Here is an 18847-nt window from a genome sequence, read left to right on the forward strand (position 1 = left end):
AGTCAAGCGGGCACCGAACTGGGAAGGAGCTGATACAGTATTACGTCACCAGACACGTGACTATAGACAACCCGTCGCGTCACTTGTCCTTCCTTCTTCCCTTCTTTCACCATCACACTATCCGTCCGACCTTTATCCGCTCTTCCTCGATTCGGACACGGATCGTCTTCATGCTGCGACAAAATAGGGCTCAATATGTCGACCCGGACGCGCCCCGGCCGCTCCGCACCGCGCGGAGCCCCCCGCACTCGCACTCGCCGATCGCGGCGAACCGAAGACGACGAGATACCACAAGTTTACCGAGAGATGCTAGCTGAGGCGGAAGCACGGGAAACAAGCGAGTCAGGAAATGATAGACCGGCGAAGCGGTTCAAGCCGGCAGGATACAGAGCGACACCTGCGCAGGCGCAAGTTGCGGAGCCTGCGGAACGAGAAACGCAAGCCAGGAACGCCGAGGAGAATGCGGCTAAGCAAACGCAAACTGTATATAATTCGCCGTCGGAGTCAGAAGAATCGGATTTGGAATGGGAGGAAGTCGATATTCAGCACCCTGCGAATACTGGGCCGACTTCGTCTGTGACGGATGATGCGCCGTTGCAGATTACACTTGGACAGCAGGATGACCGGAAGCGAAGGGCTGTCCGGCGTAAGCCTGTAACTGCGGCGGAGAGGAAGGTTCGACTTGATGTTCATAAAGCGCATCTACTTTGCCTGTTGTGCCACGTCCAGCGGCGTAATTTGTGGTGCAACGATGAGGAAGTACAGGTGCGTTGCATCCTCTCCGCATTTGAACCATCTAAGTGTACTTGTAGGAATCTCTTAAGAAAATATTATCGAAGCACATTAGATCGCAGCTCAATCCACCGGAGGAGAAACCGCAGCACACTAGATCAGCAATGTTTTTGGACGGCCTCAACCAGGCTGGGGATGTTTTCTTCAGGCGATTCAAAATCACAAAACCTGGCTTACGGCGCCCACACTGGTCGGGCGATGTTGATGCTCTGAAACGACGAACGGTAATATACAACATCGCCAGTCAGGCTTTGCTAATATCTCCTAGGAGGCTATCATCTCCGACGCTGAAGTGTTCCTTTCCAGAGACGACTTTCGCAAGCAGGCCAACTCAATGCAAGGTTCTCGAGATTTCGGCGCTCAGCTGTTCTGTGCACTGTTACGATCTGTTGCCGTGGAGGCTAGGCTGGTCTGCTCGTTGCAGCCACTGTCATTTTCAGGAGCGCAACTTCCGCCGAAGCCAGAGCCACAACCTATCGTCATATCTTCCGACGATCCAGATACACTGACAGACGGTCAGTCAAAATCCGATTCAAGGCCCACGCCCATTCGAAGGATCGGTCGACCGGGTTTCAAACCAACGCGAGCGCCGACTACCACTACTCTTCCTTCAAGTACGTACGTCGACCGATTTACAGACTCTACTAACAGTCACAGGACCAGTACCAACCGAATCATCGTATCCGGTGTTCTGGGTAGAGGCGTTCAATGAAGCCTTCCAGAAATGGGTCGTGATTGATCCCATGGTCACCAAGACACTTGCAAAACCACACAAACTCGAACCTCCCTCTACCGATCCTTTCAACCTCCTGAGCTATGTCGTCGCATTTGAAGAAGACGCATCAGCGCGCGACGTCACCCGCCGCTATACCAAAGTGTTCAACGCGAAAACCCGCAAACTCCGCGTCGAGTCGACCAAGAACGGTGAAGGCTGGTGGAAACGAGTCATGGCACATTTCGAGAAGCCATTCTTAGAAGACCGTGATGAGCTGGAGGTTGGCGAGCTCACCGCAAAGACGGCTTCCGAGCCCATGCCGCGGAATGTGCAGGATTTCAAAGACCACCCGATCTATGCGTTGGAACGACATCTCCGCCGTAATGAGGTTATATTTCCAAAGCGGGTTACAGGGCATGTTAGCCTTGGGAAGCCGGGTGGCAAGGGTCAGACTGAACCCATCTATCGACGCTCGGACGTTCATACCCTGCGCAGTGCAAATAAGTGGTACCGGCTTGGGCGGGATATCAAAGTGGGCGAGCAAGCTTTGAAACGGATACCAGCACGAAACAAGGGAATGACATTGGACGATGACGACGAACCTGAAGAAACCACGTTGTACGCCTTTTTCCAAACAGAACTTTACAAGCCGCCACCGGTCGTTCAAGGGCGAATACCCAAGAATGCATTCGGGAATTTGGATGTCTATGTGCCAAGTATGGTTCCTCCCGGTGGAGTTCACATCAGGCACTTGGAAGCTGCTCGTGCCGCACGTATCCTGGGAATTGACTACGCGGACGCCGTTACGGGGTTCAGCTTCAAAGGACGCCATGGGACAGCCATCGTTCAAGGGGTAGTTGTTGCCGATGAGTACAGGGAAGCAGTGGTGGAAGTATTGAGGGCCATTGAGGAAGAGAAACTGCGCAACGAGCAGGAGGAACGAACTCTCGAAGTCCTGCGCACATGGAAGAATCTCCTGCTGAAGCTTCGCATCGCCGAGCGAGTCAAAGGATATGCTATTGAAGGCGAAGCAGACGATGAGGCGAGTGCTCTGGATCAGGCTGGGCCAGAAGAAGAGGGCGGTGGGTTCCTACCCGAATCTGATGCTGAAATGGCGGACCCTCAGCCTGTTGCTGCACGATCTCATGAGTACGCTGGCGAGGACGAGGAGATGGGTGGTGGGTTTCTACCAGAATCTGATGGCGATGAACCCTCGCCTGTATACCAAGAAGACAAACCCAAACCTGGTGACGACGACCAACGAAGCGAACCTGCACCTCCCGGCGAGCACAATCAAGGTGGTGGCTTCATGACTGTGGATGAAGTTCCCAAGCCAGCTATTCCTGAACCCCGCCGCACCAACAGACGAGTACGTACACACTATGATCTTGTCGTCGTGCCAAATGGAACAGACATACACCCTGATGAACGACGCCCTCTCTTTTCCGAATCTCGGACTATCAATCAAGCCCTTCAGACACCCATCACAAGAGCATTGGGAGACACCATCGACGAGCCCATTACTGTAGCATCATCAGTTAATGACTCTGCGTCCGCCAGTGTCGAGATTCTCTCCCGCGCGCCATCCCAGGTCCAATCTCGCGCTCCGTCTGTTGAAGTCGCGTCCGGGCCTGCGTCTCAGCATTCTGAGCATGAGGATGAAGAGCGCGAGGGATCTCTTCTGTCGGAGGACCCGGAGGATGAAGATGCGGTTCCTGAGTGGCTTATGTCTGATTGAGATGTCTATGAGACGATGCGATGTAAATATTGTCCAGCGTTTTGGTATGAGGTTTTGGGTAAGCGACCAATGTACATATCTCCACTACCTGGTGTTGATGATGTCCACACGAACAACTTTATCTATATACAACTCTTCCCTCTCTTATTACAAGTCTACCGCCCCATCCACCCCCCATCAACCGTAACAAGCTCCCCACTAACATAAGAACTCGCCTCACTCGCCAGAAACACAACCGGCCCCTTAAAGTCCTCGGGCCTCCCCCACCTCCCCGCTGGAATCCGCGCCATAATCCCCGCATTCCGATTACTGTCGTTGATCAACGCAACATTCATATCCGTATCAATATACCCCGGCGCAATAGCATTGACGTTAATCCCCTTCCCAACCCACTCATTGCTCAGCGCCTTCGTAAGCTGCGCAATGCCCCCCTTACTCGCCGCATACGCGGGGACCGTAATGCCACCCTGGTACGACAGCAGCGAGGCAACGTTGATAATAGACCCCTTCTTCCTATTCGGCGCGAAGGACTCGTCCGGACGGGACAGGATATAAGCGCCGAATTCGCGGCAGAGCGTGAAGACGCTGGTCAGGTTGACGTTCAACACCTCGTCCCAGTCTTCGTCGGGGAACTTTTCCGACGGGTGCCGGCGTTGGATCCCCGCGCAGTTGAGCAGGATTGTGGGCGTGTGGCCTTGCGAGACGAGGGTGGGGATTATGGCCTTTACGGCGGCGCGGTCGGAGAGTTCGGCGGCGTGGATGGTGGCTTTTCGGCCGAGGCTTGTGATGGCGTCGTGGGTTGTTGTGTTGCGCGTGTCTCGCTGTATGAGTACGTTAGCATCTACGTCGTGGGGAGAGGGAGAGCTACCTAAGTGGGTGACGTACCTGGACGAGGATGATGTCTGCCCCGGCCTCTGCGAGTGCAATGGCCATTGCGGCGCCGATGCCGCGGGTTCCGCCGGTCACGAGGGCGGTTTTGCCCTGTAGGGAGAAGAGGGATGCGACGTCTGCCATTTCTGTGGGCTGTGTGTGATTTGGATTGGAAATTGGAGAGAGTGGGATGGTTGTTGCTGTTATATAGTGGCAGTGCGGGGCATCCCGAAGAGGATGTTTCCGTTGCCGACAGAGCCCGACGTCTCCCCGCATCGGTTACTGCGCCGATCGGGGGTTGTCCGACTCTACTATCAAGGATAGAGCTACGTCAGGATATCAACAGGGAAGTAATCATATGGCGAATCAAGCGCTGAGATGGGATAAGACAAAAACAAGTCTCTGATATATCCGGCGTCTTTGGACCATAGTCTGAGAGTGAACGGTCAGCCTCACTCTGGCCTTTTCCTGACGCTCGGATATGTATCCGCGCTTTTTGAGGGATGAGTAGGCTACCTTCAGCTTTGGAAGTAGAGCTCTGGTCCTTGAGACGAATGAGCGCCAAAAGGGAACAAACTATGATGCCGTACTTCAGAGCCCCAGAGTGTCAAAAAGAAAAGTCTATGAGTATATGCGTATATATCTCTACTTATGCATATCCAAGGTCCAAACCCTCTATGACGTCCTCGCAAACCTCTCCAAACAAACACATACACATCCTGGGACCCAGGCATACTCACCCTGATCATACCACAATTCCAACTTGTCTCAGCCATCACTGAAGTGCTGCCTGCCACGAAGACAAGGACATGGTCAGGTATGATATCAACCTTCCCTCTTGAGACCCCGTCCCCTCGCGAACAACGCCGCAACAACAGCGATAGCGCCAAAGCCTGCACTGACCCCAAATGCCATGCGGATGCCGCCATAGTACACCTGTCTTGCAACGAGTTGGTTCTCCGGATCGAGGTTGTAAATCGCACTGACGGAGTGGCGGATCTCGTCGATTACCTGGATGAGAAAATAAGATGGTGAGCGGTTGCCATGCCAAATCAAGGAGGTGGATATTTGGAGCGGGATAAGAGTCACGGATGAACGAGCTGGATATGTTGTAGCAAGAAGCATAAGGGGAGGGAAGGTACTTTCCATTTATGCGGTACACCTCGCAACGCCCCAGGCAGGGAGCGCACGAGCTCATTCTGGACAATCGCAGAAGTAATCGCAACGCCGTATACCGTTCCCAGCGAGCGAATGAGGTACACCGTCGACGCGGAGACCGCATGGTCTTCATGACCGAATGCTGCGAGAATCGTAAACAGAATAGCTGGATAGACGACGCCCTGTCCTAGATTCGCGGGGATAACATAGACGAGATATTTCCAGGCCGAGTCTTCAAAGTCGAGGAGCATGACGAGGAGATTGCCGATGAACATGAGGACTGCACCAAGGCGCATCAGACATGCTAGCTTACCGTACCGCGACATTATGATTCCGGATAAGAGGCCGCCGATAGGCGTTGCAAGGGAGGGGATGACGAGACGCGCACCGGCTTTTGATGCGCTGTCGAGGAGGACGATCTGGAAGAAGAGCGGGAGGTTGAAGAGAAACTGCGCACCAGCATCGTCAGCATACTAGTCTCAATTGCAGAAGGGAACAGAGAGCAGAACGCACAGCGTAAGCAGCCATCCCAACACAGACATTCGCAACCTGCGTCGAAACCGGCAACAGACCCCTCAACATCCTCAACGGAATAACAGGAATCGCACTCGTCCTCGCCTCAACAACGACGAACCCAGCCAGCAGAACCACACTGCCGACCAAACACCCAACAACCCACCCATCACTCCAGGGGAGTTCATTCCCCCCCAAACTCAACCCCACAAGCTGCACCGACAACCCCAGAATAAGCAGCAGCGCACCGGCAAGATCAACCTGCTTCCAAACGCCCAATCCAGCACCGACTATCTGCTTAACCGGCCGAGGGGCAGGAATAACAAGCCACCCAACACCAAGCGCAAAAACAGCCACAGGAACCTGCAGCAAAAAGCACCACCGCCACCCAACGCCATTCGCAATCCACCCCCCCAGCGACGCCCCACAGATCGACCCAAACCCATGCAGCACATTCTGCACAGCCTGGTACATCCCGCGGCGCTGGAACGGAACCATATCGGAATTGATGATGGTTGCCATGGTCATCAGGCCGCCGCCGCCAATGCCGGTTAGGGCGCGCATGAGGTTTAAGAAGATGACGTCGCGCGCGAGGGCGCAGCCTGTGCAGCCGAGGAGGAAGGTTATTGTGGACGTAAAGAAGCAGGCGCGGCGGCCGAAGATGTCGGAGAAGCGGCCGTAGAGGGGCTGGAAGGCGGTGCTGGTGATGAGGTAGGAGGTTGTGAGCCAGGAGGAGGTGTTTGCGGCGTTGAAGTCGGAGCTGATCAGGGCGTAGGTGGAGGCTGTGATTGTGCCGTCGAAGCCGGAGAGGAAGACGTTGGCGAAGATTGCTGGTTGTGTTGGTGATTAGAAGGAAAAGGAAGAGGGTGAATGGGAAACGAACCGACTTGGATCCAGAGGAAGCCTTTGGGCGGCGTCCAGTCTGCTGCGGGGAGCAGCGGTTCCTCTTCTTGACCCTGTTCCTGGACTCCATGGTCGTTCTCGTGCTCGAGAGCTGGGCTATGAGACTCCGCTGGGGCGATTGTTCCGTACGACATTTTGACAATGGACTTTGTGGACGTCTGAAAAAGAAATGACAGAAATGGCGACTTTATAGTGACAGGAAGCTCTGGTGGGTAAAGCTTTATCGCCCGAGAATTCGAGTCACTAAAGGACACTTATCGATGGCATCATCTTAGACTGCTTGTGCTAATTCTCGGGAGTTTCTAAGTGGCCAATTTCTATGCATCTCCACACCAAGCCCTAACTCTGCCATATTCTATAACGGACTCATTCTATATCAAATCACTTGCTGTCCGAAGCCGAACACGACGACAAAATCCCCTTGACCACCAAACTCTTCCCCGCCGCAATCCGCCCCATCTCCTCAAAGCTCATCTTGCCCAGCATCTCAAACACCGCGATATCCGCATCCAGCTTCCATTTAAACCAGTTCCGCAACTCCACGGCCACCAGCGAATCGACTCCGTACTGGTTCATCGGCTTGCCGGCATCCAGGTTCTTGAGCGGGACGCCAATTGCCTTGCTGAGTCGCTGCATTAGCGATTCGGCAATGATATCTGTTGCGTCCTGCATGGAGGTGATGGTTGCTAGCTGGCGGAGGACATCCACATTGCCTCCTGTGTCTTCAGCGGCGTTGGTTGTCGCTGATGTGCTAGAGTCAACTATATTCCACGTCCCACTGAACAACGGTCGATTAAGAAGAACAGGGATCTCGCGTCCTTCCGCGGCCAGGCCCAGGGGTGTATTGAGACCCACCAGGACTTGCGACCGGAGCGGCGTATCCGGGATCTCGAGCGATGGATCGCAGTGATACTCCAGCAATGCAAACATTTCTTTCTGAGAGATGCCGATGGGATATCCTGAAGCTGTAAGCGCATTGCGCACGGCATCATTATCGCGCAAAACGCCATCATCCAACATCACGCCTAGGTTGAGGGTCGTTGCACGCTCCCCCAAACCGTTCCTGTAGTGGACTAGAGCGTCTTGATAAACGCAGGCGGCGGCATAGTTGACGGCCGCTGTGCCTCCTATCCCACCCACGATGGAAGAGTACGTGATGAAGAAGTCTAGCCCGCTAGGGAGAAGTGAATGTAGGTTCCAAGTCCCAGCGACTTTACACGGCACCGCTTCTTCCCAGTCGGTATAGGTCATATTGGCGAATACCTTGTTCTGGTATGCATTAGTAGGGAGAGACCGGACTGGAGACGTTGAACTCACACGAAGAACCATAGCAGATTGTATACAGCCCTTGATTGGAGGCATCGTTCGCCCAATATCCTCGAGGACAACTTTCAGACGCTCAAAGTCACTGATGTCGCACGCGCGTACTTCAACATGAACGCCGTCATTTTCCATGGCCTCAATGACTTGCTGCGCCTCTGTATTAGGTCTTGACCGAGACAGCAAGAGAAGGTTCTTCGCGCCCCTGTTCGCCATCCACCGCGCGGTCGCACGACCGATACCTCCTAGGCCGCCGGCAATAACATACGTTGCGTTCGCATCAAAAGACCATGGGCGATGTACGTTGAGCTTCGTCTAGAATGGTGATTAGTAAAACCCCACGCCAGGATACGGCCATTCTCACCTTAACCACATCGTCCCCACGTATCTCGATCACAGTCTTCCCCGTATTCTTCCCGCCCTGCAAGTAACGGAACGCTTGTTCAACCTCGCTGACGGGATAGACGTGGATTGGGCGTGGAGGTGTGACTTGATGGTCTGCTATGAGATTCCCAATCTCTTTCTGTAACCGTTGCAGCAAGGCCGGTCGATACCTCCGTGCTTCATTAAGGTCGATGGCATGGAACGAGGCATTCCGCTCAAAAGGCCGCATTGGTAGATCTCCATTCCCAAGTATATCTTTCTTTCCCAGTTCAAGGAAACGACCGAATGGAGCGACGCATTCCCAGCTGCTCACTAGTAAATCGCCGCTCAACGAGTTCAAAACGACATCAACTCCCCGTCCGCCCGTCATGCGATGGATCCCCTTGGCAAAGGACGCATTGCGACTGTCGAAGATATGCTCAGCGGATATCTCGTAGAGATCCATCAGCAGCTTCTTTTTCTCCTCTGAGCCAACAGTCACAAAGATCACTGCGCCGCGGAGTTTCGCAATCTGGATAGCGGCCTGTCCCGTCCCCCCTGCCGCCGAGTGGATGAGAATCGTTTCGCCTGGCTGGATATCTGCGACATGGATCAGAGCGTAGTAGGCTGTACCGAAGACAATCGGAAGGGCGGCTGCTTCGGCGATGTTCATGCCGTCGGGTATAGGAATTGCATCACTAGCCTTGCAGCGGGCATATGTCTGGTACGTCCCGATTGCACTGGCGCAGACTCTATCGCCGACATTCAGGTCTCGCACCTCACTGCCTTTGCGACATACAGTACCCGCACACTCGAAGCCAAAACGGTCACCGGCAATGCGTCCTAGGGCAATTAGACAGTCACGGAAATTGACGCCGCATGCTTCAACCTTGATCTCAATCTCGTCGGGGCCTAGTGGTGGAAGAGTAGACTCATCGTCGATAAATTGCAATGTATCTAGCAATCCCGGTGTCGCGATGTTGAGGCGCAATGCCTTGTGCGCTCCAAAAGCCGACTCTCCCTCCTCTACCTCGGCCGTGAGGTCAGGTATCTTCTCATTGATATAATCGGCTTCGATCAGCCTATCAACGCAGAGACGCCCGTGGCGCTCGACATACTCCTGTTCGCACTCGTTCACATGCCTCGTAACAACGGCGTCGAAAGCCCGTAATATCAAGTCCGACATGCGCGCCGGTGAGGTTGAGGATGGGTCTAGCGATAGAGAGATAAATTTTGACGCCAGCTCTTCAAGGCGGATACCGCGGAATGCGCCCTGAATCATAGCGTGCTCCGGTAGCTGTGGCCGGAAGCCGCCGCCTCGACAGACCCAGAGCATCCCATCAGCAGCTTCGAGAAGCTTTTTGAACGGCGAGTACACATTGGCATCGAGGGTAGAAAGAACCCCGTCCCCAAGTTCGAGAATAACCACGAAGAACCACTTTCCTTGGCGTGCCAGTTGCGCTGCGTCATCCAGACTAACTGCGGCAGTGTCGGCCCCGAGTTCTTGGATGCGTGATAGTAACATTTCTGAAACAGCTTTCTGGACCGGGTCATTCACGTCATATACAACTGCCGTCCGTGGAAGATCAAGACTGGGTTGTTGAGGTAGGTCTTTCACTGCCGTTGAAATGAGCACACTGTGCTCCTGAGACTCACGCTCGGCGTAATCCTTGATTTCAAGCTCGATTCCGGCAAAGCCGTTCTTGCTTAGGACATGATTCCACGTTGTCACCTCCGCACCAGCGCTGAGCTCTCTATACTGGTCCTCAAAGCGCCACCAGCCCGGCAGAACCCCAAAAGCAAAGTTTAGCCGCGTGACATCTGGGCTTGTCAGCTCAAAGAGGACCAGCTTTCCATCGGGCTTGAGTAGCTTGCGTGCATGCTTGACGGTTGCGTCCAAGTCCCGGGTAGCATGGAACACGTTGTCTGCTATTATGAGATCGTATGCTCCGGCCTCGAAGCCTTGCATGGCCGGATCTTTTTCAATATCAAGCACCTGGAAGGATACTTTCTCCGGGAACGCTTCGAAGAGCGCGGCAGCATCAGTAAAGAAGCCAGCGGATATATCCGTGTACGTATAATGGTCGAAGCGTGGTGTCCCTCTTCCGGATTCGCCAGATCCAATTTTAGTCAATGTGTCCAAGATATCTTTGGTCATACCGCCGGTCCCAGCTCCTATTTCTAGGACTTTGAGGCGTGGGTATTTGTGCGCGTAGATGTCTATGAAGTGCAGCGCTTGAGATTGCGCGGTGGAGTTCTCGTAGACCTCGCGATAGTATTCCTTCACCAGGGGTGTTTTGAAAGTCAGATCCACGGGATCCACGGATCCTTGTAGGATTGCGGGAAGATTCCGGGCAATCACAGCAAACAGTTTGGTTTGATTGTTGTGGGCTTCAAGTGTATCGAGTAGCTGACTATAAAACGTATCATCGTGCAGATGTGCTTCGACCCTTCTCTTGATCAGACTGTTCTCATCGAGCGCAGCGAACTTCGCCTTCTCATACTGCATCCAAGACACATATCGTTGCTGATGGGGCGCCATTGTCTCAATAAGGTCTGATGTCAACTGCTTAAGAGATCGCAGAATGCAGATGTAAACCAAAGTTTTAACATCCAAATCCAACTCAACCGGCGGGCTTTGCATCGGAACCTTTTCGTTAACGTACCCATACAGCTCATCGTGGGAGAGAAGTTCAATATCAGGCTTCGAGTCGAAGTTCCAACACAGCCTTTTCGTCATTTCGTCCTGCCCATGCGGCCCTTGTTCCTCTTTCAAGTATCTGGCCTCCAGACCCTCCAAGACAACCAGTGCTTCTGTCCCGGATGCGTCAAAGGCAACAACGTCAGAAGCCACATTACTCGACCCGGAAAAGGCGGACTTGTTCCAGGCAAGCATGGTATCCTGGTCCTTGTTCTTGGCTATGCCCTTCTCGGAGATAAACATCCTTCGAATCCCTGCCACTACACTGGGCAGGATCCTCGATCCCCCCTTCGTCATGGGGACGACGTTTAAATGAAAGAGTCCATCGAGTGTGGTGGGGTGGATAGTGAAATTATTTTGGTGGAACTTTCGACTTTTTGCACGATGTGAGTGCGGATCTATCGCAGCGTGGCATTCGTAGGGTCCGTTGTCGTTGTCGGTATATGAGGATGTCTTGATGCATTGGTGGGTCGGGCCATAGTCAACACCGTTGGCCGCTAGGGCTTGATAAAGCCGCGACATGTCAACTCTGCGCTGACAAGAGGCTTGTAGGCGCACAAGCTCTGCAGCATGTTGTTCACTCTCCAGCAGTGTCTCAAGACCACGATCAACCTGGCCTTGATCGTCCTCATACTTGCCGCAAATTTTACCCCGAGCCGCTTCAACCCAGGAGTCGTTTTCAAGACAGTAAAGTTGGAAACCCCTCCAGGACTCATTGCGGTCATCCTCTTGTCCAGTAGCGGAGAGGTAAAACTCAACCTCAACCCCATCCGCATCTGCTGAAAGCGTGACAGGTCGAAGGAACCGCACATCCTTCAAGAGGTAACCCGCCAGGGCGTTCTTCTCTCTTTCAGCAGCTAGGCTCTTCAACCCCTCGACGGCCATCGCAATAGCCATAGCAGCCGGGAGGATGTTGACGCGAGCAATCACATGGTCCTCGAGCCAGGGATCCTCAGAGAGCCTAAGCCGGCGTCGCCATTTGGCCTGGCCTGGATTGAAGTCCGGGACTCGGAGACCAAGAAAGTCGTGCCGAGGGTTCTGGCGGAAGCGATGGCCTTTGCTGATTCGTGGTTCGCGCCAATAGGAGCGGGTGTGATTGAATGGGTATGATGGTAGGTTTATCAAGGGCCGGATGGAAGAGGGAATCTGGTTCAAAACTGAGATATCGACGTAGTGGCCGCGAGAGTGGAGATGACCTATCGCCGCGAGCAGGGTTTCGGTTGCACTTTCTTCTCGAATTAGTGCAGACGTATAGCCAGGGACTGGACCTCGACTGGACACAGACGCTAGGATGTCTTTGACAGGCCGTTGCAAAAGTGCGTGGGGCCCTATTTCAAGGACATCATCGAACTGGATTCTAGTCGTATCAAGTAGCGTGTTGTTATCTGCGATTTTAAGCAAAGCCGACTTTGCGAATGCTTCTGCAAATCGAACCGGCGACACCATGTTTTTTACCCAGTAGCCGGCTTGGCCAACCTGTGCTGGTGATACAATATCCCCAGTGACAGAAGAGATCATGTGAGCGGCGACTCGGCCGACACGTCCATCAAGCGTCCCTATAGCCATTCCATACTCTTCGGCAATGGCCTGCATATGCTTTGAATGATATGCCACAGTAACGGCGAGCCCACGAGCAAAGACGCTGTCGTTTTCGAGCAGACCTCTGAGGTACTCTATCTGCTTCTTATCTCCAGTAACAGTGATACTCCGAGGGCTGTTTATACATCCAACTGAGATATCGAGCTTTCCGAACCTATTACTGACGGCCTCAAAGTAAGGCGTGATTTCTGTCTCGGATATCCCAACAGCAAGCATGCCGCCTGGCTGGGAGTTGTCTCTAGCCAGTCGGGAAGCCAACCTGCCGCGATGATACGCCACGACGAGGGCGGACCGCCTATCCAGAGCACCGAGGGCGTATCTAATGGGTATCTTAGCTAGTTCTTTGCGCCATGGATTTGGAATAGGCTTACGCAGCTGCAATCTCGCCAGAGGAGTGGCCCACTGCCACCGTCGCCTGCACACCAGTACTCTCGAGGAGGTCAACCAAGCTCAGCTGCAGGGCAGTACACAGTGTCTGGCTAATTTCAGGTTCGTTCACTCGAGTATCCTCTGGTGCGCGGGAAAGCTCGTCTAATAACTGTCAGCGGGGACTTTGAGGTGGATAGAATTCCGGTCATACAGTGAAGATCCCATGTGCATCCCAACGACTTGAGTTCTTCTGCACAAGCAACTAAACTCCTAGAATAGCTCTCATAGGTTTCCAGCTCTCGCCCCATGGCATACCACTGTGCGCCCTGGCCTGTGAAGCACAGAGCTAACCTGGGTGCACTGATTGATCTCACCGGAGGCGAGAGTTTGAGGCCATCTTTCAAATGTTCTGGGGAGCGGCAGATCGCGAAGGAGCGCCAAAGGAGTGCGCTTCTTCTCTCGCTGAGGGTAAATGCCAACTGTGAGAGGTAATGGTGATTGTGAGGGTCGGAGGTACGAGCATGATGTTCGTTATATGCGGTCTCGAGTCGGGAAATGCCGTCTTCGTCTTGTGCGGAGAAGACAAGAAGTCTGGGACCGTCGTACCAGATTGATTTGCCGTTTGGGATTTCACCGTCGTGGGGGTGCAGATAATGCGCAGAATCATCCATAACAACGTGGGCGTTGGTCCCGCCAAACCCAAAGGAGCTGATTGAGAGTCTTCGCTGCCCGTCCGTCGGCCAGGGACACGATTCCCTAGGGAACTTTACGGAGATTCAATGTAAGTAGTAGCCCATAGTGAACTAATTCAGGTTACCTGACATACCTTGAGACTTCTTTGCCTCTCTTCTATCGTCTTGTTTAGTGTCTCCAGCCCCGCAATGCCGGGTATCGTCCCGCGCTCCAGCATCAAAATGCTCTTGATCATCCCCGCCACGCCACTGGCACCCTCAAGATGCCCGATGTTGGATTTGACTGTTCCCACATAGAGCGGATTCTCGGGCGATATGTGTTCGCCAAATGCATCTGCTATGGCAGCCGCCTCGATAGGGTCTATGACCAGGTCTGGCATCAGAACTTGTATAGTGAACTACCGGGTCTTATGCGACGTACCTCCGACAGCGGTCCCTGTTCCATGCGCCTCAACGTACTTCGTCAAACGCATATCAACTCCAGCCTTCCGGTATGTTTCCTTAATCAGTCTGCTTTGAGCCTCCGGGCTTGGCTGGACAATGCCCGGTGTCCGACCGTCCTGGTTTGTTCCCGTTGCGCGGATGATGGCCCGGATTGAATCCTTATCGCGGAGTGCGTCGTCGTATCGTTTCAGGATAACGGCGCCAAATCCCTCTCCTCTGCCGTATCCATTTGCCCTTTCGTCAAAGCTAAAGCATCGTCCGTCGGGGGAGAGGAAACCTTGGTTGTTGAGAAACGTTGCGGTGTCGGGACTTAAGAAGAGGTTCGCGCCCGCCATGATAGCCTGTTTCAGTATTTCCAATGGTCAGTAAAACGAAGCTCAGTGGGCCATTAGGTGAAGAAGAAATGTAGACAAACCGTATCTGAACTTCTTGTTCTCAGTCCTTGACAAGCAGCATGCAGCGCAACCAAGGTACTGGAACAGGCTGTATCCATATTCACCGACTCTCCGCGCAAATCATAGAACCAGCTGATGCGGTTGGCGAGCATGTTCGGTGAAAGAGAGCTAGCCGCATATCTGCCCGCAAACTGGGGGTCTTCTATGAAGAACCCTTTATAGTCCTCCGCGAAGGTCCCGGTGTGAACTGAAGTTTTTGTGCCAGCAATCGTGGATATCGGGATTCCAGCTATAATAAATGGCTTGGTTAGAGGCTCTGCCAAGATTGCAGGACGGGCAGGCATGAAGCAAGGTGGGCGACGGACCGTTCTCCAGAGCATGGTACGTGGTCTCCAGCAGAGTGCGTGCCTGAGGGTCTATTTCTGCTGCTTCAGCCGGACCAAGTGTAAAGAATGGGGCATCGAAAGCGCCAACATCTCCGTCTACAAAATGCGCGCCTTTGAGAGGAAACTGCAAGCTCAGCTCATTACATTCCCTGTTTCACCTCCCGAGAGGACGTACGCTATTCAGCCGCTCTTCATCCGCGTCGTAGACGCCATCGGAGTTCAAACGACTGGAGGGGAATGGCGACCACGCTGAACGCGCGGCGCAAAGGGCCTCCCAGAACGAATCCGCCGTGTCCAACCCCTGCGGAAACTTGAATGCCATCCCGACGACGGCGAGCGGAACTGCGTCGATATTGGGAACATTGCCATTGCTCGTTGGCAATGAAGTTCCATTCACTTGCGGAAACGGCGAGGCAGCAACATGATTTTTCAGATCGGACGACATTTTCAAAAAAGATAATTTGACTGCTCAACAGATATTTCCTGGCCGCCGGTCTAGACAAGGAGGTCGTTTATCAAGCTTCATTGACTTCAAAGCTCCTCATGGTGTACTCGGTATACGCGATTGAAAATAGATGTGCCACACGCAAGATTGCTGCAGCCTTGGAACAAAGTTCAGCCCCATCGGAGCTGACTACTTGATCTTGCTCGGGTGCTTGCCTGAGTCCAGAGTACCTGGATAGGTAGGTTCGTGTGGTGGGAGACGAATGCCGGTGGGTGCAGGGATCACACATCCTGGCGGTTCTGCGTGGCGCGTTGCTGGCCGGCAATGATCCTGCTGTTGGGTTGGCGACAGGTTTGGGGGCCTAAAATCTATATGAGATCATTGAGATGCAAGTTTAGCGCTCTGCTCTGTGATACGATGTCAGATGCATGATGATAAGGGGCAAGCGAGAAAGGACCTTGTCCTTGTCAGTACTCCGTAGGCGACGGGAGCGACGATCATGGCGTTGCGAGAGGAAAGGCAGCGACGTGACACGCCGGGCTCCACCCGCCCGCGTCCCTGCGTACGCTCCGTACTGATGCTGCGTATACTCCGTCATGCGACCCCGTCCACACTGCGTCTTTGCCTTGACAAGAGATTCCAAGAGACTGCCTCGCAGTTGTCTTTTCTGATTCAGACACATTCCAGGTTGATTTCCCTGGTAATGATTGGAGCAATTACTAGATGTATGTTAAAGTGTTCATATTTAGCTATCTTAAGGACATAGACTCTAGTCTCGATACTTACTCCTTAGTACTATGTTTCTTGAGCTTACTGAAGTATATAATGGCGCCTAGAATAACATGGTTACACTCTAGCCCAATTGGCAATTGCAATCCCAGCTTCCCAAGCATAGCCCGATCGATCAACTAGAGGCGATCCAAATCGGCTTAGAACAASCGSWTGWWCTAAGTTAGAACAACCGCATGAACTACTCAGTGAGTCAGGGATAGTCTGAAGGATTTCACCAAGGGCTTGGTCAAGCAATCCTTTGCCGTGTGGCGGACAAACGGAGATTAGAGCCCGAGCGGGCGCCGATTAGTACTCCGTATTGGAGGCCTTGCAGGAAAGGAAACCTTGAATGGAACTCGGAGTCTTCCTGATCCTTGGAGATCAATCGAAGCAACGCACGCGGATTGGAAGCGCCCAAGGCGTTGTGGGCGCTAAGAAATGGCGATGTGTGACCAGGCAAATGCATGTCAGCCTCCACCCCCGCCTTTGCAGCCCTAAGTGGCCTCCTCTCCGGTATTCGCCGATGGCTGTGTAACCCACCCCTTCGAATCGGCGCTTATAGTTGGTTTTAGCGGTGTATCCCTGGAGTCTGGCCTGATCGTCGGCGTTTTCGCTTCATTGGCCGGGGATGCATAGCATACGTAGGTAGGCTGGGCAACTGCAGTTGGCTAGGTGCTGAGATTACCTCGCTGGATTTCCGTCTGTGGCTTTGAGCGTAAGCCGGATATGCAGGGTTATCTGGTCCTTCATAGACAATTTCCATTGAATCCTAGGTGTCCTCGCCCAGTATCTGTCTGGGCCTTATTTTGTGCACGTTCAAACAACAGTAAAGCAAGGAACACGCTGGATTAGACAGCCTTGAGCTTGACCAAGATCCCCGGACTATCACGCCTCGGCGCCCCAACAATGAAATCATGAGAGTAGTTGATGTCCCTCTCCCTAACGACCTCACTAACATCAAACGTAAACTCCCTGAACACAGCAGCAAGAATAAGCACCAGCTCTGCCCGGGCAAGGTTAATACCCAGACACATGCGTGGACCACGGTTGAATGTCACTAAATACTTCTCCAATCTATTCTCGGGATCCTGGTTCTGGTCCAGCCACCGCTCAGGCCGGAACGTATACGGTTCGGGGAAGATATCCTCATTCTCGAGAATTAATGGGAGGGTAACTGAGATCTTGGTATTCGGTGGAAGAGTGTATCCGTGTATATTGAATGTTTTATCAGGGTATTGGCGCGTCATGCGGTGGATCACTGGAGCACAAAGCCGAAGACCTTCGTTTATGACAGCGGCCAGGTAGGGAAGCTGCTCGAGTGCTATCAAAGACGGTAGATTGTTAGGGTCTGGGATTGCGGATACGAGTTCGGCATGGAGACGCTGCCTGACAGACTCGTTGGCGGCGATGTGGTAGGCCGTGTTGCGAAGAACGGTTGCGCTGTAGTCTCTTTCAGTATTAGTTGTAAGGTTATGGAAAAGGCATGCTCACGTTGTTCCGGAGCCAGCAGTTACAAGCTGGAACGCCTCGTCTCGCACGCGGTCCCTTTCTAGTTCAAGTGGTGGGAGGTCACTTTCGAGCAGCTCGTGGAAGACGGTGCGGTGGTCTGCTTGCTCGTACGACTTGTCTTCGCCGAGTCTGATAGCTTCGACTTGGCGAGAGAGATCCTGCTCTGTCAGCTTTTGTAGAGAAGCTTACTGGCCAAACCTACACGACGAAAATCAAGAATATCCGCCATCGCAGGTGCCAGTATCTTATTCACGCGATCCTGGGCAAATTAATGAAAGTTATCAGGATCCCCAGGATTGAATTCTCACAGGCAGCGAGTACGTGAGCCGCATAAGCCATGGCATGTGGATATTCTACCTCAATTAGCAATCCCCGACAGTTATAAACTAAGTCAACTCACCAGTATGCTAACGGTCAGAAAACTGTCCACATCATCGAAGCACTTCCGGCCAAAGTCCGGCTTATGGATATAGAACGGTTCCCTCGCGAAACAGTAGTCGTTGATGATATCCAGCGTCACAGCCGAATACATGTACTTCATATTCAATGTTTGCCCCGTCTTGCTGGCCTCGCGAAGACGCCCGCGGAGGATATGGATCGGCCGTAGCATAACTGGCAGTAAATCAATCACAGACTTCTTAGAAAAGAACTGATTGACGGCGCTGCGACGGATACGGTGAAGCTCGTGAGACTGGGTTCCTATCGTCTGGTCTCGTTAGGTTCTGCCTAAGAAAAGATAATTGCAATATCCTCACAGCCGGGTACGGTCCAAAGACCTCGGCGTAGTTCTGCGGCTTCACATTGCGCCCGTTGGTTTGGTTATAGATCTCGTCGTAACACTGAGGGTCGTTGACATGGACTTGATCGGGATTGATGCGGATAATTGGACCTGGATTCGTCAATTGAAGGGCGCGAGTGATACATTTGGCAGGCGTACCATATCTCTCATGCAAAGACTTGAGCTGGTACCTGAAGTTGCCGCTGAGTACAAGGTCGTAGTACCACTCAAACAGGTACGTCACTCTGGCCAGAGGCGGGCCAGGAATGCGGGCAAGAGGATGGAAGCAAAGTCGATATACAACGAGCGATGTGATGTAGCCTATGCCCAGGGCCAGTGCATACGGAATGAATAGCATTTTGAACAGCAACCGCCGGACTGCCGGA

At 53.2% G+C, this 18847-nt stretch overlaps 5 protein-coding genes across 5 annotated transcripts; 1 reads left to right on the forward strand and 4 right to left on the reverse strand.

The window, feature by feature from the left end:
* Positions 1 to 195: 195 nt before the first annotated feature.
* Positions 196 to 3245, forward strand: DSM5745_01118 (putative DNA repair protein Rad4; the record flags this gene model as incomplete). The annotated part of the gene is made up of 4 exons (XM_026743134.1): positions 196 to 765; positions 813 to 1016; positions 1061 to 1406; positions 1450 to 3245. 4 exons carry the CDS (start codon positions 196 to 198, stop codon positions 3243 to 3245), a joined length of 2916 nt encoding a protein of 971 aa, XP_026608979.1.
* Positions 3246 to 3400: 155 nt separating this feature from the next.
* Positions 3401 to 4259, reverse strand: DSM5745_01119 (putative 2-deoxy-D-gluconate 3-dehydrogenase; the record flags this gene model as incomplete). Its single annotated transcript, XM_026743135.1, has 2 exons — positions 3401 to 4066; positions 4131 to 4259. 2 exons carry the CDS (start codon positions 4257 to 4259, stop codon positions 3401 to 3403), a joined length of 795 nt encoding a protein of 264 aa, XP_026608980.1.
* A 681-nt stretch (positions 4260 to 4940) lies between these two features.
* DSM5745_01120 (MDR family MFS transporter) lies at positions 4941 to 6823 on the reverse strand (the record flags this gene model as incomplete). Its single annotated transcript, XM_026743136.1, has 5 exons — positions 4941 to 5215; positions 5278 to 5553; positions 5587 to 5722; positions 5787 to 6616; positions 6670 to 6823. 5 exons carry the CDS (start codon positions 6821 to 6823, stop codon positions 4941 to 4943), a joined length of 1671 nt encoding a protein of 556 aa, XP_026608981.1.
* A 247-nt stretch (positions 6824 to 7070) lies between these two features.
* Positions 7071 to 15403, reverse strand: DSM5745_01121 (type I polyketide synthase; the record flags this gene model as incomplete). Its single annotated transcript, XM_026743137.1, has 10 exons — positions 7071 to 7958; positions 8007 to 8324; positions 8374 to 12991; positions 13044 to 13203; positions 13253 to 13805; positions 13868 to 14094; positions 14155 to 14518; positions 14593 to 14861; positions 14938 to 15082; positions 15134 to 15403. 10 exons carry the CDS (start codon positions 15401 to 15403, stop codon positions 7071 to 7073), a joined length of 7812 nt encoding a protein of 2603 aa, XP_026608982.1.
* Positions 15404 to 17022: 1619 nt separating this feature from the next.
* Positions 17023 to 18819, reverse strand: DSM5745_01122 (cytochrome P450; the record flags this gene model as incomplete). The annotated part of the gene is made up of 7 exons (XM_026743138.1): positions 17023 to 17614; positions 17666 to 17841; positions 17886 to 17942; positions 17992 to 18036; positions 18084 to 18389; positions 18439 to 18572; positions 18621 to 18819. 7 exons carry the CDS (start codon positions 18817 to 18819, stop codon positions 17023 to 17025), a joined length of 1509 nt encoding a protein of 502 aa, XP_026608983.1.
* Between the last annotated feature and the right edge of the window lie 28 nt (positions 18820 to 18847).

The sequence above is a fragment of the Aspergillus mulundensis genome (genome assembly GCF_003369625.1).
Source record: "Aspergillus mulundensis strain DSM 5745 chromosome Unknown scaffold_0, whole genome shotgun sequence".
Taxonomy (NCBI): Eukaryota; Fungi; Ascomycota; class Eurotiomycetes; order Eurotiales; family Aspergillaceae; genus Aspergillus; species Aspergillus mulundensis.